The sequence below is a fragment of the Leptomonas pyrrhocoris genome (assembly GCF_001293395.1).
Source record: "Leptomonas pyrrhocoris isolate H10 chromosome Unknown, whole genome shotgun sequence".
NCBI classification, from domain to species: Eukaryota; Euglenozoa; class Kinetoplastea; order Trypanosomatida; family Trypanosomatidae; genus Leptomonas; species Leptomonas pyrrhocoris.
The window spans coordinates 1,543,903-1,568,574 of NW_015438357.1; the positions used below are offsets into that span (position 1 = coordinate 1,543,903).

General features: G+C 55.1%; 9 protein-coding genes across 11 annotated transcripts; all 9 read right to left on the reverse strand.

Annotated features, from left to right (window-relative positions):
• Window positions 1-92: 92 nt before the first annotated feature.
• Window positions 93-2,950, reverse strand: ABB37_00489 (hypothetical protein; the record flags this gene model as incomplete). The annotated part of the gene is made up of 1 exon (XM_015796690.1): window positions 93-2,950. Exon 1 carries the CDS (start codon window positions 2,514-2,516, stop codon window positions 93-95), a length of 2,424 nt encoding a protein of 807 aa, XP_015664698.1. The 5' UTR covers window positions 2,517-2,950.
• A 1,482-nt stretch (window positions 2,951-4,432) lies between these two features.
• On the reverse strand, window positions 4,433-5,784 carry ABB37_00490 (putative mitochondrial acyl-CoA dehydrogenase; the record flags this gene model as incomplete). Its single annotated transcript, XM_015796691.1, has 1 exon — window positions 4,433-5,784. The coding sequence occupies exon 1, from the start codon at window positions 5,669-5,671 to the stop codon at window positions 4,433-4,435; it is 1,239 nt and encodes a 412-aa protein (XP_015664699.1). The 5' UTR covers window positions 5,672-5,784.
• A 773-nt stretch (window positions 5,785-6,557) lies between these two features.
• On the reverse strand, window positions 6,558-9,256 carry ABB37_00491 (hypothetical protein; the record flags this gene model as incomplete). Of its 2 annotated transcripts, none has more annotated exons than XM_015796693.1 (1): window positions 6,558-9,256. In XM_015796693.1, exon 1 carries the CDS (start codon window positions 8,031-8,033, stop codon window positions 6,558-6,560), a length of 1,476 nt encoding a protein of 491 aa, XP_015664701.1. In that variant the 5' UTR covers window positions 8,034-9,256. The 2 variants fall into 2 exon arrangements, with proteins under 2 accessions (XP_015664701.1, XP_015664700.1); XM_015796692.1 differs by having other exon boundaries at window positions 6,558-8,561.
• A 653-nt stretch (window positions 9,257-9,909) lies between these two features.
• On the reverse strand, window positions 9,910-11,475 carry ABB37_00492 (galactokinase-like protein; the record flags this gene model as incomplete). The annotated part of the gene is made up of 1 exon (XM_015796694.1): window positions 9,910-11,475. Exon 1 carries the CDS (start codon window positions 11,332-11,334, stop codon window positions 9,910-9,912), a length of 1,425 nt encoding a protein of 474 aa, XP_015664702.1. The 5' UTR covers window positions 11,335-11,475.
• Window positions 11,476-11,978: 503 nt separating this feature from the next.
• ABB37_00493 (hypothetical protein) lies at window positions 11,979-12,914 on the reverse strand (the record flags this gene model as incomplete). The annotated part of the gene is made up of 1 exon (XM_015796695.1): window positions 11,979-12,914. Exon 1 carries the CDS (start codon window positions 12,813-12,815, stop codon window positions 11,979-11,981), a length of 837 nt encoding a protein of 278 aa, XP_015664703.1. The 5' UTR covers window positions 12,816-12,914.
• A 450-nt stretch (window positions 12,915-13,364) lies between these two features.
• ABB37_00494 (hypothetical protein) lies at window positions 13,365-15,393 on the reverse strand (the record flags this gene model as incomplete). 2 transcript variants are annotated; one of them, XM_015796697.1, is made up of 1 exon in its annotated part: window positions 13,365-15,393. In XM_015796697.1, the coding sequence occupies exon 1, from the start codon at window positions 15,084-15,086 to the stop codon at window positions 13,365-13,367; it is 1,722 nt and encodes a 573-aa protein (XP_015664705.1). In that variant the 5' UTR covers window positions 15,087-15,393. The 2 variants fall into 2 exon arrangements, with proteins under 2 accessions (XP_015664705.1, XP_015664704.1); XM_015796696.1 differs by having other exon boundaries at window positions 13,365-15,377.
• Window positions 15,394-15,900: 507 nt separating this feature from the next.
• Window positions 15,901-17,880, reverse strand: ABB37_00495 (putative mitochondrial hypothetical protein; the record flags this gene model as incomplete). Its single annotated transcript, XM_015796698.1, has 1 exon — window positions 15,901-17,880. The coding sequence occupies one exon, from the start codon at window positions 17,878-17,880 to the stop codon at window positions 15,901-15,903; it is 1,980 nt and encodes a 659-aa protein (XP_015664706.1).
• Window positions 17,881-19,396: 1,516 nt separating this feature from the next.
• ABB37_00496 (hypothetical protein) lies at window positions 19,397-23,108 on the reverse strand (the record flags this gene model as incomplete). Its single annotated transcript, XM_015796699.1, has 1 exon — window positions 19,397-23,108. Exon 1 carries the CDS (start codon window positions 23,012-23,014, stop codon window positions 19,397-19,399), a length of 3,618 nt encoding a protein of 1,205 aa, XP_015664707.1. The 5' UTR covers window positions 23,015-23,108.
• Window positions 23,109-24,009: 901 nt separating this feature from the next.
• ABB37_00497 (hypothetical protein) lies at window positions 24,010-24,267 on the reverse strand (the record flags this gene model as incomplete). Its single annotated transcript, XM_015796700.1, has 1 exon — window positions 24,010-24,267. One exon carries the CDS (start codon window positions 24,265-24,267, stop codon window positions 24,010-24,012), a length of 258 nt encoding a protein of 85 aa, XP_015664708.1.
• Between the last annotated feature and the right edge of the window lie 405 nt (window positions 24,268-24,672).

The window sequence follows — 24,672 nt, forward strand, 5'->3', positions numbered from 1 at the left end:
AACGCCACTCAACGGGGAATAAAAAAAAGGAACACATGTCTACAACGCCTCTCAAACGACAGAAAGACGGCCACACCTAAACTCTGCGTTTCTCATCCTGCAGAAACTCCATCGTTCTGCAACCCCTTGGACTTCTTCGGGGGCAACTTAATGGTCGATGTAGCAGAAAGTTCCTGACTCCGTTGACCACGTGCCGTGACCGGCTGCGACGGCGGCGCCGCTGCCGCACCACTGCTAGTTGCCCTCCGCTGCACCAGTCGTCGTACCTGCGGTGGAAGCGCGGTACGCTTCAGCACACTCCACGCCTCCTTGGTCTCCTCAAGCTGCTTCCACTTAATGCTCGTCGTGTTGTGTGCGCTGCGCACGACTGCCTGCGCCAGCGCCGGTGGCAGCAGCGCCACAAGGTACAAGAAAGACTCGTAGGTGGTGAGGCTGTGCGGGTGCCCTAGGGGGATAAAAAGGGCTTCGACCGCAAGCTGCTTCAGACACACGTCGTAGACCGTCTTGGTTGGGGTAAACAGCGTCTTGCTGTGCGGATCACGAAGCCGCGCTTCGGGAGTGGCGCCCTTCACCGCACAGAGACGCACCGTCTCCTGCACATAAGCAGCACGCGCGAGGTTCATGCGCCAGTGATGCTCGTGCAGGCGCAGCACCGAGTCTGAGGTACCGTACTTGCGCAGAAAGGCAAGGAGGCGGTTGCATTGCTTGGTGCGCTGCATCGGCGGCACGTTGCCCACCAAGGAGAGACTAATCTCCACCCCGGTGTCGTCAACGATCTGTAGGGCGTCGAAGTCGCGCCGCATCTCCCCCATCAATTGGGTCTGCTTTGGGGGGTCTCGATCAACTGTAGAGTTGGTGAAGAAGGCGCCTGTCAGTGTTGCCTCTGCCTCGCGTTGGGCCTTCGTACGTGAGCCAATCCTCTGCGCTATTGCCTTCGCCGTGCCCGTCTTAGCGCTTCTCTTTTTGACTATGGGGGCCGCCGCCGCAGCAGCAGCCTCGTTGAGGTCGACCTCCGTGCAGCGGGGGCAGTCGCACTGCATAAAATACTTTCGCTGCAAAATGTTGCGGCGCCGGTCCCGCGAGAGCAGCAAGAAGGCGAGGGAGTCGGCGTGCTTGTAGAGGTACGTGATTTCCTGTCCTTGCGGAATCCCCGCGAGCACCGCGCAGCGACAGCTACCGGCGTACGGGGCGGTGAAGAGGTCGTACTGCACCGCAGCGTTGGGGCAGCAGCTGTGACGCAGAGAGCTGAGTTCGCCGTACAGCGCGAGACGTGCGGTCTCGCTCCGTGCGCCACCGCCACCACCACCGCTACGCAGTTCCTGCCCATGCGTCAAAGCAATAGAGAGGCAACGGGCGTAAGTGCTATCATCGACGCCCTCGAGGTCTGATGTGGCCATGAACTCCTTGCTGAAGCTGAGCGAGGCCAGACGGGCGGTATTCTTCACCGCCGCAACGACCGTTTTCGGCTCGCGCGGCACGATTTTGGGGTACTCACGCATCATAATGTGCGCGAGGGCGGCATCGCGTCGCGCAAAACCGGTTTTGTACAGTGCTGCTGCGGCGACACCTGCTCCTTCATCATAGCGTCCGTTGTTCGCCGCTAGGAAGGCGCCAGAAGGGTGGGCTGGGGCCACGCCGCGCGCGGACTGTGGTAACTGAAGTTCAGCACGCTGGACGTCGACGGGGGGACGGCGCACCGGACCGCGTGCGGACAGGGGCATCTCGAGGAAGGAAATGGGTTGCGGCGGCGGCGGTCGGGAGTCGCGTCGCTTTATGACGAGTGTGCTGGCCGCGGCCGTGGTCCTTGCAGAGGTAGACTCGGGTGAAGGCGAGGTGAGTAGGGGCGTCCGCGTCGGCGTCGGCGCCTTGTCCGCCCCCGCAACGGCAGGACTGCGCTCTCGGGAGCTCCCTCTCACAGGAGCCGCTACTGCAGGAGGAGCCCCAGCGCCGGTTGCCGTCGTAGCGTTGTGTTCTGAGGTCGGTCGCGTGTGAAGGGGCATGGCGACGTTACTGGGCGCCTTTGCCTGGGGAGTCTTTATGCTTGCCTTCGACGGCGGGCCAGCGAACATGATGCGCGTTGTGGGAACCGGTGCGCCAACGTGCGCGGCGCTGTCCAGGCTGCGGTGCTCCGACTGTGAAGAGGACAGATACGCAGCAACACTGCTATCATCGTCGCCCTCATCTTCCGGCACCGCAGTGGCGGGGTCGACCGCCTCCGCAGCGCTGTAGTTGATTTCACGCACAGCAGCCTCAGGACCCGAGAGAGAAGCCCACAACTGCATGCGCACCACTTGCGAGCTTCCGCTGCGCTGCTTGCGCAGACTCGTCAGCGGCGCCGTTAAGTGTCGAATGGGGACGTCGTTCGCGAGGTGAACTTGCACCTCCACCTCCGTGGGTAGGTAGAGTTTAGCGCGGAGTTGGTTGATGGCACCAGCGGCGGTGGTGGAGGGACCGCACACGGCAGAGCACCGGTGCCAACGACCCTGACTATCGGAGATGTGAAAAAGAATTATCATTGTCTCGCGTCTCCATGCGACGATTAAACGATGAACTTGTCGGTTCGCTTGCACTGCTCTACACGGAGTACTCCCTGCTACGAGAGGAGCAGAAAAGATCGAAGTGGCGCACTCTGCTTCGACGAAAACGAAGTGCGATCTTCAACAAGTGAAACGGTGCGTGCGAGAAGACAACGATGGTGGATGCGACGCGACAACGCCAGGAAAAAAATAAAAAAGAGAAAGGAGCAACAACTGAAACAATGACAAAAAACAACAAGAGTAAACGGTCTACGTCACGACGCAATATAATCTACGGTACAGCTTGACGTGTCTAATCAGGAAAGAAGAGTGTCTAACAAGCAAAAAAATAAATAATAGAGCGTCTTTTGATGGAGCTGGACTCCTCCCCATACGACAACGCACTAAGAACGCCAGTCACACCAACGGTATTCTGCCATACAAGAGCGATCAAAAGACGAAAAGGTGAAGACCAACCGCAACCGTTGGTATAAAAGGTTTAGTGAGAGAGCAGAGAAAAGAGACGGAAAGACGAACAGTCGAAGCTGACATGGCATCATCATTGTCCAGTTGTTGCTTCAAACACTATGAACGCGGTGTCGCGCGTCGGCTGGTCAGACGTACGCTGCGCCAGCGTTGCCAATCCATCGCCCCCCTCGAAAGGCGGCGCTTGAACACGGTAAGTGCTGTAAGCCGACACAAAAGCACGACAGCCTTCAAGGCCCTCTCCGACTCGTTTTACCATAGAGTCGCTCGTCACCCACCGAACGAAGAATACCAGCGGATACAGCTGCCGTTCGCATTTTTCTTGTTTGCTGTCGCGTACGGTTTGAACTCAAAGGTACTTCGACGCTTCTCGGCGATGTTCAGGAGGAAAGTAGAGTTTCCAGAAAAAGAGAAACAAACACACACACACTCAAGAGCTTGAGAAAACAGAAACGCTGTCGTCCGAAGTAGGGAACACACCGAAGCAGAGGGTGGGTCATTAAAACAAGAATAGAAGAATCGAGAGGTGCAAAGATTCCGAGAGAGATGCATTAGCTGAGACATGATTCCACGCTCCATACTCGCGACGAACTTCCAACATATTATCTATTCACCCCGCGCAGCGTCTCGCTGCCAAACTTACTCCCTACAACGTGAGGGGACGATGGTGCACTAGACTTGGCGATTTCCTCCTTTTCTATTTTTTCTAATAGGTAGCACTACTAACGAAGCGGCAAACAAGGGTAGTTGAATTGGTTAAACCCAAGGATCCCTGTCGTGGTGGGCAACCACGGGGGTGGGTGGGTGGAAAAGAAAAAACTCAAAAGTTGTGTGAGAACTTTGATTCTGCAAGTCCCAAAGATAAGGCGAAGGAGAAGAGCGAGGAAGAGTAGTAGAGGTAGAAATCATGTTATCAGCAAACGTCGGAGCCATTGTTCCTCATCCTCCTCGTATCATTCTTACTCTTTTCATCATTCCATTCTTTTCGTAAACTATCAAAAAAAGAGAAAAAAGAAAATGTGGCGGAGATGTTTACGCTGAAAGAAATATATAAAAAGAAACAAAATATCACGAGAGCAGGAAAACGCTACGCGGCACACCTTCGTCGGGATCTCGGCCAGCTCCGGTTGGTGGCACGCTGTGCTGATGTGGTGTGGCTCATATCCCCGTCGTGGAAAACACGTTCATTGAGATATACCGGAAGAACAACAAGAAAAAAATAAGGATATTCCGTCAGTGGGAAAGAGGTCCGTAAAGCAAAAACTAAGAATTAAAAACGCTAGCAACAACAGATTCGCCTTGATGAGTGCTCTCAGCGAGAGTGAGAACAAACAGAGGCAAGAGAAAAAAAAAAAGGAAGAGCCTTCGGTGCCGTAGATATGTCGAATTCAAGTTGCACGTGCGGCGGCGAACGAAATCCATTCCGCTCCTTACGCCTTGTCGTACTGGGCCTTGATCAGCTTGGCAATGGTCTGCAGCTGGATGATCGACGTGCCCTCGTAAATGGCACCGATCTTGGCATCGCGGTAGAAGCGCTCCAGACCGAAGTCCTTCATGAAGCCAATGCCGCCCGCCCACTCCACCGCGCGACTCGCCGTCTTCTCCGCAACCACGGAGGAAAAGTACTTGGCCATGGCCGCGTCCTGGATGAAGTTCTCGTTGTTCTGCTTCTTGCGGGCCGCGTTGTAGACCATGAGCCGGGCGGCATGAAGCTGCATCGCACACTCGGCGTACTGCATCTGCATGCCCTGGAACTCGCCAATCACCTTCCCGAACTGCTTCCGCTGGAACAGGTACGGCATGACGATGTCCAGCGCGCCTTGCGCAATGCCGACCATCTGGGCGCCAATGCCGATGCGGCCCTCGTTCAGAATGTTGATGGCGACCTTGTAACCTTCGCCCACATTACCAATCAAGTTCTCCTCCGGCACCTCCACGTTCTCGAAACGCAATTCCGCCGTTGAACTGGCACGAATGCCAAGCTTGTCTTCTGTCCGCACCACAGACACGCCAGGGGTCTCGGAGCTGTCCACCACGAAGCAGGTAATGCCCTTGTAGCCCTTCGAGGGGTCCACCGTCGCCATTACAAGATGGATGCCGGCAAACGAGCCATTCGTGACGTACATTTTCGAGCCGTTAATGACCCACTTCGAGCCCTTCTTCTCCGCCCTCGTTTTGAGGGCAAAGGCATCGCTGCCGCTGCCCGCCTCGGTCAGACAGAAGCAGCCCACCGTGTTCGTTGCCAGCTTGGGCAGGTACTTCTTCCTCTGCGCGTCGTTCGCGAAGTTGAAGAAGATGTTGTTCACAAGCGTATTCTGCACATCGGCCGTGACAGAGATGCCGGCATCGTGGCGGGCCAGTTCCTCAATTGCCAAGATGCTGCAGAAGAACGACATGCCTCCGCCCTCCAGGTCCGCAGGGATTTCGATGCCCATGAGACCCGCCGAAAACATCTCCTTCATCACCTCGGGATCCATTTTGCCCTCCTGGTCCATCTTCCGCGACTTCGGCGCCACATGCTGCAGGCTGAAGGAACGCACCGTGCTCGCGAGCATCTTCTCCTCGTCGGTGAGGTACGTCACCGGGTTCGGTGGCCTCTCGCTGACCGCGGCGGCGGAGAGGGCCACAGCGGTGCGTCGCATCAACGGCTTGCTCGCAAGGCGAAACATCACGTGTGAAACTCGGTTGAGATGTGCGCGGTGAGACAGTAAGAGAAAGGAGGGGGAGCCGCCAGCGAACAGCGATTTACCGAGGAATACAAACGGCAGCAGTTCGAAGGTTCTGCATATTGAAACGCAGAGAACGGACCATAAAGAGAGAGACAGAGCAGAGAAAAGAGAAAAGAGAAAAGAGATGGGGTGTAGAACAGCCGAAGTGAACCTCATGAAAGGCTTCCTAGATGCGTGACGGTGAACAGTCCTGAAGTACATCAATTATTCAGAAAAGAAGCAAAACGAGAACACCACTGCAAGCAGGACAGACGAGGTTGGAAAGCCGTGTCGCTGCACTTTATCCGGTTTTACATAAATGTTGGATCGGACGCACAGTAGTGCGATCAACGTGCGCGGACTAATAGACGTGGCACAACGCAAGAGGAGCTGCAATGTGCATTCAACCACTCTACTTGCACTTTCATGGATAAGACACATGTTCCTGGTGAAGATGAAAGCAGCTAGGTAAAACAACCAACCTACACAAAGCACCACCACAAGCTGTGAAATGTAAAGCTCAGCTTAAAGATGCGTTAGTTATCACAAGTAAGAAAAACCAAAGAGAACAGCAGAACGCTGCCCTTCAACTGTAAAGGAGGAGAGAGAGTGAGATGCGCATCAACAAGCAAAGGGCTTCGCTTGCTTCTCCTTTTCGTTGTTGTTGTTTTCGTGAGTCGCGGCGGATATGACGAGATGCAAAAACTAAAAGAAGACAGCATCAAAAGCGATCAAACAAAAAAGGAACCGTAATATCGGCATCAGAATGAAGCAGAATCGCTGGTTTCTCTCCCGTTCTACCGATCTATCCATAGCAAGATACGCGGACGTTTCATTTCATTCTCTTCTACCCTTTGTCGGACTTTTCCGGGTGAAGCGAGACCACCATTGAATTAATAAAGGGCGATGTAAGAGGTCGCTGGAGCGTCGTTGCACCAAACACATCCGTGTCCTTGTTAAAGAGGTGTCCCATTTTTGAATCTTCCACCTCAGGCGAGTCATCGTTGTTACTCTCCACCAACGACTCCGCCTGTCGCCTGTCCTCCGAGCCCCAAGGACCAAATTTCCTACCGTATCGCCACTCCGCATACATCACCAGAAGCATCGCGAGCAAAACTGTCGCACCGTTAATTATAAAAGGGATGCCGCTCCACACGGACTCCACCCCAAACGCCTGCGATGCCCATTGCAGCAGATTACCGTAAAGCACTGCCGCAAAGGCTTCCGTCGTGTTCGTGAGGGTGCTGACGACACCTAAGGTCACACCCGAGATTCCACTGGCGGACGTTAGGGCGGATATGCGCGCGTTGAACACCGAAGGCGCGATGAGGCTGCACCCCAACAAGAGCACCGCCACGGCAAAATTCGGCAGGCTAAAGCACAGAGCCATGCTCGCGACGCAGACGGACATGAGCAACAGCGAAATTAGCAGCGCAGAATACACGCAGTGGCGGCGCACGGCCAGAGGAAGCAGCACGAGCTGACTCACAGACATGGTGAACGCCATCAAACCGAGAACGTAACTAATGGAAGACAAGCTCCCGTTGGTGCGGTAGGATATGAAGAAGACAAGCATCAGATGATCGTTCATGTTTGCCATGCGCACCGTGGAGCAGGCTATGCAGACCAAAAGAAGATAGCGGTCGGCGACGATGAGACGGATGGCGCGGTAGAACTCCTCGCGGCTCACCGTGTCCTTCTTGCCTCGCTGTCGTGTCTCTTCGGCACGTTCTATCAACGCCTCCTGCACGGATGCGGGTGCGGGCGAGAACAGGACGAGGTACAGCGCGACGGCGGACAGAAAGAGCGCGAGAAGGAGCGATGCCGCCCGGGAGTACATCTCATTTAACAAGCCGCAGAGCAGGGTAGCTGTGAGGTTAACCACACCGAAGCTGCCACTCAGGTACCCGTATGACTCCACGAGAGCGGCATCGCGCAGGAAGTCCGAAAGGTAGGCCAGCAGGATGGTTGTCGGGATCGAGATGGCAGCGGTGCGGGCGAATAGAAGGAAGTACACGTTGGAGAAGTAGTCGGCGGCCATCACGGCGAGGATGGAGAGGAAAAAGTAAAACGTCCATGGCTGCATCAGCGCCATGCGTCCGACAAAGTCGGAGACGAATCCGCCGCCAACGCTAAAAAAGGCTCCGCAGACCGCGTTGGTGCTCATGAAGATGCCCAGCCACTGCGCAGCGCCGTCTTTGCTGATGTCGCGCGTGATGAGTGGGATGCATATTTGTAAAATGTTGAAGCTCCCCGAGATGGCACCCCACAAGGCGCACATGCGTGCTAGGTACCACACCGTTTCGCGCGACTGAGACTCCATTGGTGTCTCGTAGATGGTGTGCGGTGCTTCTTTTTAGTTGAACAGCGCCATATATGAAAACACGTAAAACCAGGTTTTTGCAGAGAGCGAAAGGCTCGCGTACAGCAACGAGAAGCTGGAAACGATGCAAGTTTCAGTTCACAGGAAAATGCAGTTGATCTAGGGCAGATGAAAACGGGCAGCGCGCACACCTGAAGCGGCCTTTACGCAATGTGCACCGAACACCTGAAACCAGTGGTTCCGCTGCACCTTGAAAGAGCAGAAAGAAAGAAAAATAGTAGACGAACGTAGGGGTGCTGCTGCCACTTTCTGTTGCGCGAAAAAGCTGGTGATGAAATGATATCTATTGAATAGAAACGGGAAAGATGGCACGAAGCAGCGCCTCGACACCTGCAACGAAGAGAGAAATAAGAACGAAGCGGGGCAAACCTTTGTGTTTGTGTGTGTGTGTTCGATGCTTATTATGAACAACCACAACAGTAGCACGATAGAGAGTGTGATGGATAAATTCAGCACCTGGGAGGGTACTGTGTGAGACAACACCAACTAAAAGCAGAAGTGGAGAAGATCAGAAAAGAAGACAGAAAAATGAAGTAAAACTTTTCTACCAGGTACGTAAAGAACAACAAGAACAGAAAAAAACATGTGTGATTTTCGTTCATTGCAATTAATATGTGGGCCTTGCGCTTTTCAAACAAGACCAATGATCACCACTTCTCTAAAAACACAATATATCAGTTGCATTGAATGCGTTCAACGTAGCATCTTGCAACTTTGCAGCGGCAAGATGCTACAGTGAAGAACACAGAGTTTTGTTGTTGTTGTTGCGCGTCTGCTTAATCTTTTGGGCCATGCACGTGATTGGGGCTGCTGGGGTCTGCAAATGAGTGGTTAACGTGGTGAGTGTGTGCCGACTATAAACGCAATTCTGCATCTTTTTTTCCCCCTTTCGAGAATAGCGTTAACAGCGAAACCTTATTCATGTTCGGCATCAAAAACCCAAAGCAATTCGTTTCCCTTAACACCCGCGGATCGAAGAGGAAAGGAAGAAGACAAAGAAAGCTGACGTCAAACGAGAAAGAGAGAGAGAAACACGCTTAAAGGGGACTTCTTTAGACGTAGCAATACAAAACACCCCTCTTTTGATCTTCAGCCCTTGTGCTAGGGTGATGAGAACCTAACACCGAACGGGGCCTAGAAATTGAATGATACGATGATCGATCTGTGGAGGTGTAGACAGTAGGGTGAAGAAAGAGATGTGTGACAGGTTTAATCAGCCAAAAAAAAAAAAGAATCGAAAGAGCAACCGCGATGGGATGCGGTAAGAGAGAGAGAGAGAGAGAGAGAGAAAAACTCCACAACAGCCAACGAAAAGCGTTTTTGTTTCTTCCTAAGCGGGTAGCGAATGTTGACGAGAAAGCGAAAAGAAAAAGGCAGGAAACACACACCATTGTTGTGAACGCACAACGAGCATAAAGAAAAAAAAGAACCGTTTTGTGCTGTCAGTTGATGGTTCCGCAGCAGCTGCAGCTTGTGTGTAGCGAAGGGAAATATATAGAAAAAAGTTATCTTTTGAGACATTCGATCTCAAAGGGTAGCTTTGTTGGCGCAAACCAACAACAGTGCCCAGCACTTGCTCACTGTGAGATCGAATCCGTGTTTTGCGTGTGAAAAAAATATATATCGTTTATGGAAATCATAAAAGGAAGAAGAAAAGAGACATACAAATTCGTTTATCATAAGACACGCTTTCTTGTGGAGGAGAATATCAAACATACTGATAAAGATCATCTATCGAAGTGATCGCAGTGTTGGTAACCACTTTCTTTTTACTTCTGTTCTACAATGCCAAAAAAGAAAAGAGAGAAGTAATCCGCTACATCTTGGCCGCCTCCTTGTGCTTCCGCTCGAGTGACACCACAAAGGAGCCGCAGCCGACGCGCTCAACCGAGTAGCAGGTGTTCTCCACTTTGAAGCGTGCCTTGAAGTGTTCCCGCACGCGCGCCTTCACGCGTTCTTGTGCGCTGGTACGGAGAAGCAGAATGATGCACCCACCAAAGCCGCCACCCATCATGCGACCGCCAGCGACGTCCTTGTCCTCGTTGATCAGCTCTTGAATGTAGTCCAGCTCCGGGGTGGTGATCTTCATGAGATCCCGCATGCCCGCGTGGCCGGCGTTGAGGATTGTGCCCGCCGCCTTCACCCGCTCCTTGTGGGAGAGAGGCAGTTGCGGGTCGTTGATCTTGCGGAACTCCAGGGTGCGCAGCTGCTCCATTAGCTGGTAGCTTCCACGCTCGAACTCGCCGGGCGTCATGATGGGCTTGAACTCCGCCATGAACTTCTCCACATCGCCGTCGAAGTTGTACTCAGCTGGGTTGCGCACCATGCGCGAGAAGGAGTACGGCTTACCGGGGAAGCGGCGCTCGCCGATTTTCTTCTGCGAATTCTCCTGATCACTGCGGACGGCGTTGTAGGTGGAGGCGGTTCCACCAAGAAGGTCGTGCTTGATCATCGAGTCGATCAGCATCCAACAATACTCTCCGTTGTTCAGCAACGGCGTCAGCTCAATCGATTGAAAGGTGAGCTCCTTGCAGTCGAGGAACATGAACTTGTCGGTCTCTGCTAGGGCAGAGATGAACTGGTCCATGATGCCGACGTTCACGCCGCAGTACTCCGTCTCAATACGGCGAGCCTCCTTCGCCAGTTCGACGAGGTCCTGCTGGGGCAGCGCCGGCATCACCGCGTAGCGGCGATCGTTCGAAGGAGGACACTGCTCGTAGTTCTTCGTCACGAGCGCGTTCACGGCGTGAATGAGGGCCACACCGAAGGCAGCGGAGGCACTCATGCCGGCACCCATGGCGAGAGTGCCGTGCACCACCATGCACACGCCGCGCAGGGACGGGTGGTCGATATCGACGCCGAGGCGCTGCAGCCGCAGCGTCACCGCACCCCGCACGAACGTCGTCCACGCCTTGTTGTGCCTGCTACCGCCGATGGAGTCCATGTCGTAATGCTCCTTGTTGTAGGTGGCGTAGAAGCGCAGCTTTGGCTTCGCCTCCTTCTTCAGGTGCCGCACACGGCCGACGAGGATGTGGGTGCCCTCCAGCACCGCCGCGGGGCAGACCCAGCCCTCCATGTAGTCCACATGTTCCCCAATGAGATTGATGCGACCGGGGGCGAAGGTGAAGAGAAGCCACTCCACATCCGCGTCGTTCTCGACCTGAAACTCCTTGCGGAAGACCGGCTCCAGCTCCGCAATGGTGCTGTCAAGCCTCTCATCCGAGTAGCTCTCTGCCGGCATGGTGTTCGTATCGCTTTGCTGGACGGCGTAGAAAGTGGAGAGAACGAAAAACGGAAGAAGAAAGTAAGTAGTACAGACAATAAAAATAATAACAAAAAAAACGTTAGCGATGAATAGGGTAGGAGTGTTTTTGTAAAGCACTTTCCCGTTTACGTGCGGGTGCGTGTTGGCGGCGATGAAAAGGACGTGCAGTCAGGGCAACGGATAGATTGGAAACGAAAGCGACAGCAACAAGAGCAAGACAAATGAGAGTTGCCAGATCAGTGAAAGAGAAGCGGAGCTGTCAATTGGGCACTGTTTGAAAGCTTCGCTTTCTTCAATTGCAACGTACAGTAAAAGCTCTTGCTGTCCTCCACCGACAACTATAGCGCCGGCGGTAGGTTTTGGATATCGCATCGACTTTGAGGCTATGCCAGCGGTGACGACGCCTTTAGGTTAGTTTTGTGGACGAGCATTTCTTTGGAAGCTGCACGACTTCGAATGTTTAGCAGGACACTTGATCTAGCCCACCCTTTTCACCTCTCCACACACACACACACACAGAAAGAAAAGGGAAAATGCTTCCTCTATCCTGCCTTCGACACAAGTGAACTTCAGGTCAACACTTTACGCAGCGCCACCACAGGCGGGACGAGAAAGACATTCTAGTCTTCCACCCGTTGCCTGCGCGGCCTTCCTCGCAGGAAAGCAGCAAACACTCTACGCTGTAGCAGAGACACTGCGGCGTCGGTCCACATTGCGCTCACCATCACCACCACGGACAGCATCGTGAGAAAGAAGGTCACGATCCACAGCGCGACATAACCGTGGGAGGCGGAGAAAAGGAGAGCTCGCACGGCAGAGGGAGTTCCGTTGTCGCTACTCGCAGCTACAAGACGCAGCAGCCGGGTTTGGTCGTGGAGAAGGTGGTAGTCCTGACCAATCAGCACCATCTGCGCCACGGTGGAGGGAAGAAACGCGGCGACAAACAGAAGCCCGCATCGGCGAAAACTTGCAGCGCGCTGTCGCTCCGTGTGCACGCGAATGAACACGCAAACCGACTCTTGAACTACCCACTGGGAGAATACAAAAGAAAAGGCAAAGCCAGCCGTGACCCCGTAAAACGCACGCGGGGCTATGGAGGAAGCGCTTGACGTCAGTACAATCGGCGAGGCAGAGAGAAAGGGTGATGAAGGAGTGCTTGAGCCAGACGCTGCGTTGTGCGGCGCTGCCGCTGCCTCCAAATATCGAGAACGCCAATAGAGGTAGTACGAACAGCCGTTGAGAAAGCAGAGGATGGGTGTGCCAAGAAGAAAGAGCAAGTGCCAAAGAGAAGGCGAGCTGAGGTGATACTCTATTTCACCACCCCCATGAACTGCAGAAGTGGAGGTGGATTTGTCGTGCCGGTACGCGAGGGCAGGAGTGTCGGGTGGCTTTGCCGCCGTCGACTCTGCGAGATGAACGGTGCGGCCCGCCTCACGCACACGAGGTTCTTCACGCATATACACGCGGAGTCATGCGGCGTTGGATTAAGATCGACCAAAGGATGCTTCGTCGAACCCGCGTAGCGCGGTCATGTGCGACGGTGACGTTGGTTGCTCTTACATTGCGCAAAAACGGGGGTAGAGGTAGAAAGGGGGAAAAAAGAAGAGCGGAGGAGATGCGAGAGAGAAAGAAAAAGCAATTCACCAAAAAAGAAAAGAAAAGGAACAATACTGTTCGACAGTAGTCTGATCGAAAGGCCTTGCAGGCGACATGGAGTGCATGTCCTTGGTGTGGATCAGCCGCCACATCTGTTTTCGCCCACACCGGCAAGTTAGTAAGCATCAGGAAGGTACTTTAATGTCCGGCAAGATGTACCAAAGACGGGTTGGAGCTACACGTTCATGTAGAAAATGTTGGTTCCACTTTAGTGCGTGATAGCGGTATCTATAGACAACGAAGAAAATGCCTGTGTATAAATATCTATGAACCGGGTACAGTGCTAACCTGGGAACATTGTTCTGCACGAGTGCTATCGTCCGCAGAAGGTCTACGCCGCCTGCCGCTTCCTACGGAGATGGAAATGCACTCACGCCCGTTTTTGCTTCTTGAACACCGCGCGTCAGCTGCTCAATCACGTGGGCGGCACGGCGCAGCTGCCCTGCTCTCCTTTCCGCGTCCGCCCGTTCCCGCCCCAGCTGCTCCTCCGTTTCGCGGAGGTGATGCGCTAATTGAACGGCCGCTGCGCGGGGAAGCCCGGCGCAGGCGCCACAGAACAGCAACGCCGACGGCTTCGATGGAAATGAGTTGTGCGCGAACGCGGACTTCAGCGGTGGATCTTCCACGACACCGTCCCTGAGCCGTCGCGTTGAGGGCTGCAAACGCTGTCGCAGATCTCGAATCTCGTCGGAGGCCTCCCTCAGCTGATCACGCAGGGAGCCGTTCCACTCTTTCAGCTGGGATGTCATGTCTTCCAAGTGTGCCACTCTCTCCGCGTCGAAGCGCTCCTGATCGCTGCGAGATGTCACCAGCTGTCGCGAACTCTGCAGGTGCTGAAGGATTTCTTGAGAGAGTTGGGCAATACGAACGTCGCGTTCCTCCAGAGCTTGCGTGTAGACGGCGCACAGTTCTTTTTCGCGCTTCTCCAGCGCTTCCTCCACTCTCCGCACCGCCCCGGCGTTCTCTTGGAGGAATTCGTTGATTTGTGTTCCCTGCGCTTGGCTTTGCTGCCACAGCTGCTGCTTTAGGGCGTCCTTTTCTGCAAGGAAGCTATCACGTTCGAGAGCGTGGCGCTGTTCTCTCTCCGCCAGCTCCATTTCCAGCTCTTGGATTCGCCGCTTCAGCTGTGTCACCGTTTTCATTTCTTCCACGGCAGGTGCGTTGCGTTCCTTACCGCTCTCCGCAGCGTCTGCAAGCCTCCACGGCTGCACTGGCTGCGGTTGCTTTTTAGCGTGCGCACCCGCTTCTCGTACCGCGTCCGTTGGGTGCAAAGCCGCTTCCTCCGTCTCGCATCGCTGCACGCGTTCTTGATGAACGCCTTGCTTCAACGACGACACCGAGCGACGATCACCTCCATGAGAGGCAGCGGCAGTTGCCTGCCATTGCGAGGCCGCGCTCCACCGCGCATCCAGCCCTTGATCTCGACCGACCTTTTTGCCACTTTCCTTTTCACAACACTCAACTTCAGTGTTGTGAGGTACCTCTGCTTCCTTTCGCGGATTTGCCGAACCATTCTCCATTTCCACTGCAACTGTGTTGCCGGGGGTCGTGGGCTGTGGCTTGCTTATCGGCGTGGAGAAGCCCTGGAGTGCACTGTGACGCTGCGGCGCTTGTGCTGGCGCGCTCACCTCTGACACCGCCTGATGCCCTCTCTCCGCCGTGCGAAGTGCCAGCCGGGCCGTCGTTTCGTCCAAAAATAGCGCCGGCAGCGCCACGGACGGTCGTGAATGAGCGTCGGTTGGCGAGGAAGAAGGGCCGGTGGGACTGAAGGTGTTGGGCTGCGCCAGTGGACTTTCTCGGACAGCGTTCACAAACTGCACGTAGGTCGTGGAGCCGAATATTTGTTGATGCAGGGAGTGCCAGCGATGCAGGTAGGTGCGGTTCTCAAGCCCGCAAAGCGCTCGGCACAACACATAGAAGGCCTCACGGTAGGAGAAGGCGTTGGTGGACGGTGCCACGACGTAGTGGCATTTGGATGCATCCGACCGAGGTTCGTCTGGGTGGGTCTCATCAACGACGAAGTAGAAAATGTTTCCGCACGTTTCGGACGTCACTAGCTTGCCCACTTCCATGTTGAAAAGTGCTCCTAGTGTTTCCAACGACGAAGCTGAGAAAGCAAAGTGAAATTATAAAAAGAAAAACAAGGCGGTGCGATTTCGCGCAAAGGCAGGAAAATGTGGATGAAAGAGACCAACCCAACCACAGATCAGCAAAAGAACAATGAATAATCTCCTGAGATAGAAGTGTTACAGGAGCCCTTCTATAACGTTAACGGTTTTATGGCGTCAACGCAGATGTTGACCTGTGAGCGAGGAACTGTTATTGAAGTGGCGAAGACGCCATCCAAGGCAGAAAAAAGGGTCTTCCGGAAAAGCATGCTGCCACCAACGAGCAATACCGTCAATGAGAAAGGGTAAAGAGACAAAAGGATAGAGAGAGAAGCATTAGCACTTCACGTACCTACGGGTCAATATCTTCTTTTTCTCACCGAAGGTTCACAGTTTTGTGATCACACCAGGGATTAGGTGGGACATTCTCAGATTTCTTTCGCTGCTCTCATCTGCCTGTTCCGCCTGTATGGGGATGCGCGACGACAATCATTGATGAGCTGAAGCAACTCGGTGCGAACTTATCTCACAGAAAACAAAAACAAAAACACAACTAATGTGTTCGCACTTAACTTAGCGTAGACTGTAAAATATAAAGGCAAGAAGGCTTTCTGTGAAGAACAACAACAAAACGAAGACAACGGCTCCAACGATGGGTTGCTGAAACTTCTGTCGCGGCTGCGTCACTGCCTGCGGCGGAAGGCGAGAAACTCGCCCCCTCCCCTCTCCTTCACTTCACTAGGGGAAAAGAAAGAAAGACAAAGTGGAGGTGGTTGCTTCATCCAATTGGGGCAGCAGAAGGCGGGTGTGAAGGCGGGGTCTCGGTTTGCAGCTCCGGTGGCGTCAGCATGGCAATGGCGGCGCCGTAGCGCGTCGTTTCCAGCCGCTGCACCTCCTTCGTCAAGGCCGGCTGCGCCGGTGCCGGCGTATCAGAGAGTGGGTTCATCGTGCCGTCCGTAGCGTAGCTCAACAGCCGCACCCCCAGTTGACGACCGCTGTTGCGCTCGTAGTACGCCTCCCGACTCCCCAGGAAGGCCCACGGTGTCGGCTGCATCGCCGTATCCACAATATCGGGAAAGTACGGAATGGTGTAGTTCTTGACGAGAAACGCCAGTGGCCTGTCCGCCTCGTACTTACCCTTCTGCGACGACTTCCGTGCGCCGATGTTGGGGCGGCGGAAATACATGTCCGCGCGCGGGGCAACAAACTGCGACTGGAAGAGGTACGGGTTTTCAGGGGCTTCAGGACAGCGCATGATGTTCGACTTGGGGTGTTTCGTTGGCACAACGTTTCTCGGCCACCGCAGCGGGTTGCGCCACGGACTGGTGACGTCGATGTAGCGGAGAAGGGCCTTGTTGCGTAGCGTCTTGACCACCCGCTCGTAGGCGACTTGCGTCACCGGATCATCAAAGACTACCGGAATTGCAGTCGACGACGACGTCACGAGCGACTTGATCATGTCTGGCAGATCCGTATCAGCTCGCAGTTCGTGAGATGAAAGGGAGGTGGTTTCCTGTGCGGCGGCTGTTGGATCGTTACCCTCTTCACGCCCACGCGTGGCTCCGGCTGTGGAGTGTGCGAACATCGCGGACTCCGCCTCACTGTATTCCAAATCGGCAGCCTCTTCTGGACGATAATGCGGGCCCGTGTGGTCGTCGCGATCCACACCATCGTTTCCGTCATCGTTGATGTCCTCCGCCTGCGCTTCCCCGTTGTACATGGGCACGAATGCTTCTCCTTCGTCTTGCTGCTCTGTGAGGCGGATATCCTCCAACCAGGCCTGACGCTCATCCTCCACAAACGATGGCGCGATGGCCAGCGGCCGAATTGTACTCAGCTCCTTCTGCGAAAACAGCCGTGCAGAGAGCCGCCGCGCCTCGGTCAACGTCAGACGATCCGTCGGTAACGCGTGCAAGCAGTTCATGGCCATGTCGTAGCGAAGCGTGTCTACCCCGCCCATGTGAAACGCGCTGGTGACGAGCACCGGGTGGTGAATGTCGTTGTACAGCAGTTCCTTGTGGATGTCCGCCATGTGCACCGTCCGGATCGCCCGGTCGTTGATTTGGTCCGCCTTGGTGATGACGATGGTGAAGTTCGGCACTTCGCGCGCGAGAAAGCGCAGCAGGTCTATGTCCTGGATGTACACACCGTGCTTGTAGTGCACATCCATGCAGTAGTACAGCATCTTCAAACTTGGCTGGCATCGCGCGAAATTGCGGAGTAGGACCGCGTGCTGCAGCACGGCTGACCACGGCACCGACGTCCCTCCGCAGCCGGGCAGGTCCACAACGTTAAAAACATCACCCACGTTGAAGAAGTTCATCGCGTCACGACGCAGCTGCCGGTTGGAGCGCCCCACCTCGCTGGCGGACCGAAAAAGAGAACGCAACAGCGACGTCTTTCCGCATCTCTCACGGCCCGCGATAGCAACAAGGGGCGTAGCAGGGTTGCCATCGGGCACAAATCCGACATGCGTGGCACTCGCCACGTGGCGGTGCCCGCGTGAAAAAATCTGATCTGCCAGCTGACTCACCAGCAGGTCACGACTGCTCGTCACACCCTCAATGGAGCGCTGCACTTCGGCCTCTTTGGCAGCGATGTTGCGACCACGCTGCTGACGGCGTTGGCGCAGGCGGTGCTTTAGTTGCTCCTGCACTGCGGCTTTTGACCTGTGCAGTCCCCGGCTGCCGGCGCTGTGGGTCGCCACGGAATCCGTCAGGGCCGCATTGCACAGGCGTTGCAGAGTCCGACAGATCATGTTGATGGAGAAAAGGCAGACGACGCAGAAACAGAAACGTGGATACGCAGATTTCCCCAAATTGGGGTATTCGTAAGTGCAGTTGTTTCACGCTTCTTCACTTCGTACTACCTTTTGCGAACCTCAAGATCAGCTACTCGATAGCTCCGAGGTAGCAATACGCAACGAAACACCTATCACACCAGAACAGCAGGAAAGAAGAAAGAGGAAAGAAAAAGAGAGTTTGTGTAGGTAGAACAATCATTTTACTTGATGCTGTTGTTCAACTACGAAGCTGTGAAGAAAGTATTCTCACCGCGGTCGCCAAGCCCGTACCGAAATGATAAAAAGAAAAGAAAAACGCTTCACCTTGCGCGGTTACATGTACCACGGTGAAACCCTCACCTCTTCAGCAACGTTGCTGAGAGCAAAAATATATATAATAATACACTTCTAAACGTTGTGCACTCAACGTGCAGCCTTTGCGCCCCGGGGCAGAAGGAAGTTATTTTCTACTTGTTTGTCTTCACGTTAGACGGACATCTTCCGCAAGAAACAAAAGAATAATCATAATAAAAAAATACTGCTATACATTTCACTGAGATCAAGGACAGAATCAACTACTGAACATAGTAATAACAGAAAAACAAGAAGCGGAGAACGCTCGTACACGTTGTTCACACGCACCTATAATACATAAAATGCCAAAATTGCCAAAATTAACTTCTGGCAACTCTAAAAACCAATGGAGGATTTATTCTCTTCTTCGACTTCTTTTTTTGCCTATTTTGGGTGTGTGTAAGGCGGGTACCTCAACAGTGGGAAAATACACCTTTCACAGCGTGCTAGAGATTCATCCTTTACAAACCGGAAGCTTGTCCTACTGCCCCGCAGAGCAAATTCTTCACCACGTCCTACGACGCACCAAAGCAGACGTAGTGCTTGTCGTCCCAGCGCCGCAGCCCGTTCGAGTAGCGGCGGTGCAGGTGGTCCGGACAGCGCTCCGGTGTCGTCGCCCACGGGTCCATCTGCTCTATCCACTGCATCACAGCGGGTGCGGTGCGCATCACTTCCGCAAAGCCGCTTTGCTTTCCGGGCTGCGCTGATGGCCGTCGTCGCACCGGCGTAAAGCCGCTGGGGCACGCGAACGGGAAGTAGCGCGACCATAAATACCACTCTAGCAGCACTAACCAGGCGTATTGCTCCGCCAGCTGAACGGCAGCCGTTGTGTGAAGTTGGACGTCAGCGGTGGAGCGCGTTTGAGCCGCCTCGGCGTGCTGCAGGGCGTCTTTGAGGCGTGCCAGCAAATTTAACGGCAACGCAGATCCAGTCGCGGCATTCAAGAGGCCGGAGACGTGCGCCACCGCCAACTCGACGGACGCGTTCTGTTCCCCCTCGGGCCTTCTAGCCGGTGTGTTGGACGCTGACGTGTCGACGAGTGTGGAGTAAAGTACCTCGTGATAGCCGGAAAGGAAGCACAGATGCGCATCCGAATCCGCGTTGACGTCGCACTCCGCATTCTGCACTGAATTCGGCTTCACCCCTCTGTCACTAGACGTCGACATAGGAAGGGCTTACGGTTATTGTGCAGGCGGTGGTCGACGAGCATTGCGGCCAAAGCGAAGAACGCCTGTGAGGCGACATCGAGTCCCAGCACGAGACACGTCACATTGGACGCACTGTTGTTCATCATCATAGCGGTCGCCACCGCGTCCACAAAGGTGTCCAACTGCTTCGCACCCTCCAGACCCGGTAAAAATCGCAGCGCTCGTCGAGTGTGGCGCATTGTAACAACCGGTGAGCTGGCAGCTACCGCGTTTGCCACCTCGGTGACCGTCCGCACCGCCCACGTAGTATTTTGGGGCCCGTGTGGAATGTCGGCAGTAGCGACATTAGTAGCAGTAGTAACAGGAGTAGGCTGAACCTCGCTCTCTTCGAGCTTCAATGTCGCTGCCTTGTTGTCCATCGTGTTGGACACCTCCTGAGAATCAGCCGTACTGGTAGAACCGGCGGCGCTTGGGGACAATTGTGGCGTTACCTGCCGGCTCCTGCCAAAGCCGCTCATGCCCGCGCGCGGGGAGTTCATGATGGAAGATCGGAGGGGGCTGTTCTGTTGCGAGGCGGCGAGCTCGTTCGCGACGGCCTCCATCACCCGCCCCCAACCGCCACGGCGCTCGATCGAGCGGCGTCGCGTGGTCGGAGATCCGACGGCGGTGGACACGCGTTCGTCCGCGCGGAAGCTGGAACTGTCCTCGGTGTAGGCCTGCACGTGCAACACTGTTGCGTGCGCGGGTCTCACCGCGAGGTACTTCGTGAGAACAGCGTCGTGAGGAACGGCGATGAACGACGTGAAGGAGGCACCGGTGCTAGAGCTGGCGGATGCCTTCTGCTTGGTGGAGTCTTGGTAGCATTCTAAGTAGCCGTCACGGGAGACCATGGAGCGCGTGTGTTGAGCGAGTGCGCCGTCGGCAGCGTCCGCGAGGTCGCCGCGCAGCCACTCCCCCACCGCCTCTGTCGCCGACGCGTCATCTATTGCAGCAGCAGTCGCAGCAGCGACGACAACATCTGCGGGGCCAACTCTAGCTGAGTACGACGGTGCTGCGGCCGCCGCCCTTTCCGTGACGCTGTCTGCCGCCACGGTTCGTACACGCGGAACGAAGCAGTCGTAGGCGGGCGCTCCGTCCAACATCTGCGTGTCCCACCGACCAATGGCAGCCACGGGCGTGCCTTCGACGCTGCACGACGGCACTGGCGCGATGCTCCACCAATTCACCGTCGCGGTGGGATTGTCGGTGCTGGCAGACCCTGCGGCCGGGCTCAGTCCCACTAACGTGTGTGCCAGGGCACCCAGCTCTTTCGTCCATTGGGCGTGCGGAAGGAACGGCTGTGGGGAGAGAAAGAGGTGTGTCGAAAGACGCATCAGCCCCTCGCCCCCAGTTTGAACGTCCGCGGAAGCTGAAGTCTTCGCCTGAGGGCAGGCCACAAGAAACATTTCCCGAGCGACAAGCCTCATGTGCACGTACGCTGCTGCAGCTCGCTCTGGAGTGTTCCCTTCTACCCCGCCACACTCACGTACCGCCCGCAGAAGCAGTGAGCTCTCGTGCGGGAACTGGAACCACGTCAAGACCGCCTCATGCATCTCGCGCATGTACTTTGAAAACGTCGGCGGAACGGCTTTGCGCTCGCGCTGCCGCAGCTCCGAGTACGCGACGAAGAAGAGCGTCAGACAGATGGACTTGATGCTGTCGTACGCGCGGCGCTGCAGAACTGACATGCCCGGGCTGTCAGCGAAGAGCTGCACCGTGTCCCGCAACAGCGTGCACTGCGCAACCGCAAGGTAGTCCACTAGACGCTGCGCCAGGTTGATGCGTACGCGCGGCTGCGTCGCCCGCAGTGGTGGAATAAGGAGTTCCTCCTGCACCCAATCCTCCCGTGTGCGAGTGACTTCGCTCTTGCCTGTGTCTTTCGGGTGGACAGACCCTGCAGCATCGTTTGTGGGTAGCGTGGCTTTCACTGTGTGTTGGACCGGGCGGTATATCCAGCATCGGCGGCTGTCAGGGGGAGAAGAAGTTGGAAAATTGGCCCACACATCCTGGAACCTCTTGCCCTCCTCGCACAGACGTATCAACGAGGCGCGCAGCAACGGCGGGGTCGTGTCCACACCAAACACAACAGCATCTTGAACCATCGGTGGGCCGTACGCACAAGTTCGCTCGGTTTGTGAGGAGAGCACGCGACGCGTTTGTTGGCATCGCACCCGAGCTCTGTGGCCGCGGTACACCGACTGAATCAGCGTGGCCGCGGCATGTTCCAGGCGGCGAATCACCACGAGGAAAACATCATCCTCGGCTTGGTGGTCAGCGTCGTAGGAGGGCAAGCTGCGCTTCGCAGAACGGGCGGCTGCCCGCTTTACCATCGCCCGCGCTTTCACCTCAGCGGCGGTCGTCGTCACCGCATCTGCACTCAGGCGCTCCTTTTCAACGGCATCGGCCGCCACCGCCGCACCAGCACCGACAGACGACTGAGAAGCCGCCTTCGTGAATGCCGCGCCGCTGCTGCATGTTTCACGGCGACGCTGCACCTGCGCCCAATACTCCACCGCGAAGGCAAAGGTGAACTGCTGTTTGCGCTCCAGCTGGCCGTGACGCAGCGCCCACAACGCTCGCCGCTGTGCCGCCTCGTAGTAGGGACCGTAGGCTGCCAATAGACGCGCATGGGTGAGGCGCGCCGTTTCAGCCCTGTAGCTCACCAGTAGCACGTAGGGAAGCAACAGCGGCGGCACTGGCTCCCCTGCACGTGTCCCTGCCCGCTCGTCAGCAGCGCGTGCACGCTCCTCGCTCTCGGCAACGGCTTCTTCTAAGGCACTTGTGACCTGGTCGAACGCGGCTAAACAGTTCGTCTGGACAGAAGGAAGCAGCTCAACGCCCACCGCCGAGGCCACTTCTGCCGCCGCGCTGCGGAGAGCTTCTTCAAAGCTCTGCACTCTACCACCGCAACTTGACAGGGCGGCGCGCACCTGTTCCGTGACATCCATCGTCGTCACTGCCGCGCAGGATTCGGGATCCTCGGCGGAGCAGCCGTAGGGGATGCCTTCGTAAAAGAAGACGGGGAGGTTTGGCGGGGGAGACTCGATAAAGAGGAGAAGTGGTGCCTGTGGAGAGAGCTGCCGCAGGCGGCGTAGGCACGAGCCCACCTCGAAGACCGAAGCGGCCTCTCGATAGAGAAGGGAAGGAAACGATGGGGGCGGAGGCGAGAGGGGGTAATTGCCGCCCTGCCTCGCGTACCGGCGGTCAAAGTCGGCTGCAAGGGGTCGTACCCGATGCGGCTTGTCGTCATGAAGGCGTAGGGAAAGAGGTGGGGTGGGAGCTGTAGCTGTACGTTGGCCAATGACAGAGTAGAAGGCGTCAACGACCGCTTTCACCGCGCGTGGAGCCTGTTCCAGGTCAACGGTAGAGGCAGAAGACGTGTCGTGGTGCGCACGAAGCGACTGCGCGAGAGCGCGAATCGGCTCGCGCGGACGATTGTGCAGCACCGCCTCAATGCTGTTGCGCACGGCGTCACTCAGTTTTGTTTCCAAGTAAAGCGCAGCATCCGCGCCGCCCTCCGCGTTCACGCCGCCCGCTGCGCCTTTCTTCTCCGATCCAACAGTGGGCATCTTTCCGGTGTGGGCACAACACGAACGGCACAACCTGCAGCAACCACACGAGTCAATCGATTCAGCAGTTTCACTGCAAAAAGAAAGACAAGGCTAGATAATAACAATAGCAATAAACAGTAGTTAACGGTGTGGAGTTGAACAAGAAACGCGCGGAGGAATGAACGAAAGACAAAGAACACGCGAGTCCGGAGAAAACACAGATTTCGAGTATGGAGTCGCATAGAGGAGGAGGAGATGGATGAATGTAAGTTACATGCGAGGCGAACACAACAGAGCAAGAAGAAGCTGTGGTGCGCGATTTGCGGCGATCATGCAACGAAGTGAGGTGGCACATCCGTAAAGAGGAAGAAACGGGTACGGATCATGCAGATCAATCGCTGAAAGAGCTGTGCGCAGAATCTTCCCCCACGTTACACAACAACACTGTAACTCGTTTGCAGATCATCCTGCTCTCACCGTGCTGTTAGAAACAACGTAAAGGGAGAGAACCCACATTGGCTACATTTTTTCGACTATTTGAAAGACTGTTGTTTGCCCTTTGCATCAGTGAAGAAGCAACAGCACAATACACACACACACAAACATATTCAAACATATACAAATATAACGAGCGATGTTCCTCTCTTTGGCAAAGCTTAGCGCAATACGTGTCAAGTGATCCACACTTTTTTTATATAAATAACGAGAAAGACAAAAGAGCTAGATAGAGTGCTCAAAAGGGACGAAACAGAAGAATACATTTAAAAGACTCGCAGTAGACTTTTTTCCCCCGATGTAACAACGTCATCACTGCGAAGAGAGAGAGTGAGGGAACAACGACAAATGACTCGCATTAGAAAGCACCCACCCACACACGCACAACACACAGACACGTAGATGTGTATGAGGGAGAGACGGGTAAAAAGAAGCACATTTCAACAACCACACAAATCTCCATGGCCTCGGTAAAACACGGTCATGAAAACAAAATAAAGCAAAACAACAACTTTTGTTTAAACCTTACCGCAGTACTCAACATGGTGGAAGTCCAAAAATAGGGGGTGGTAAACATTGGAAACAGCAAACGAAAGAGAAAGAAAGGGTTGTCTCACATCATACACCGTGCCTCGGAGATAAACACATCGCACACTCAAATCCAAGGGAGGGGGGGGGGGTGGGAGGAGAGGAGAACAAAGAGGGCAACACAAACATACAACGTTGTTTTTCTCCTCCGCTACACCCTTCAACGGCAAAAAGCCACAAAAATGCATTTCGCCGAAGCCTCGTACCTACGATAGTTAAGGATAACAAGACAATTGTAAGTAAAGAAACGGCACGGTAAAAATAGTGAAACAGAAGGAAATGAAAGGGAACACCAATTGTAGCATATTTACATCTTTTTGTGGTTGGTAACGGTTGACAGCTCGTACGCGTCAAGAGGCGAAGACCCGTTCGGCTCCAACTTCCATGTGCGTAGTAAAAACGGTGTACGATACGCTCCGTTCAATTTTGTGGGCATCGGGGAAAGGGGTAATGTGCTGCGACTGTGAAAAACAACGTGCATATATATGGATTACATGTCACAAGACGGTGGCGAGGCGACCACACTAATCCCATCCTACCCCTCCTCTCCCTCTTCCACCCCCCCCCCCCACACACACACAACAAGTACAGAG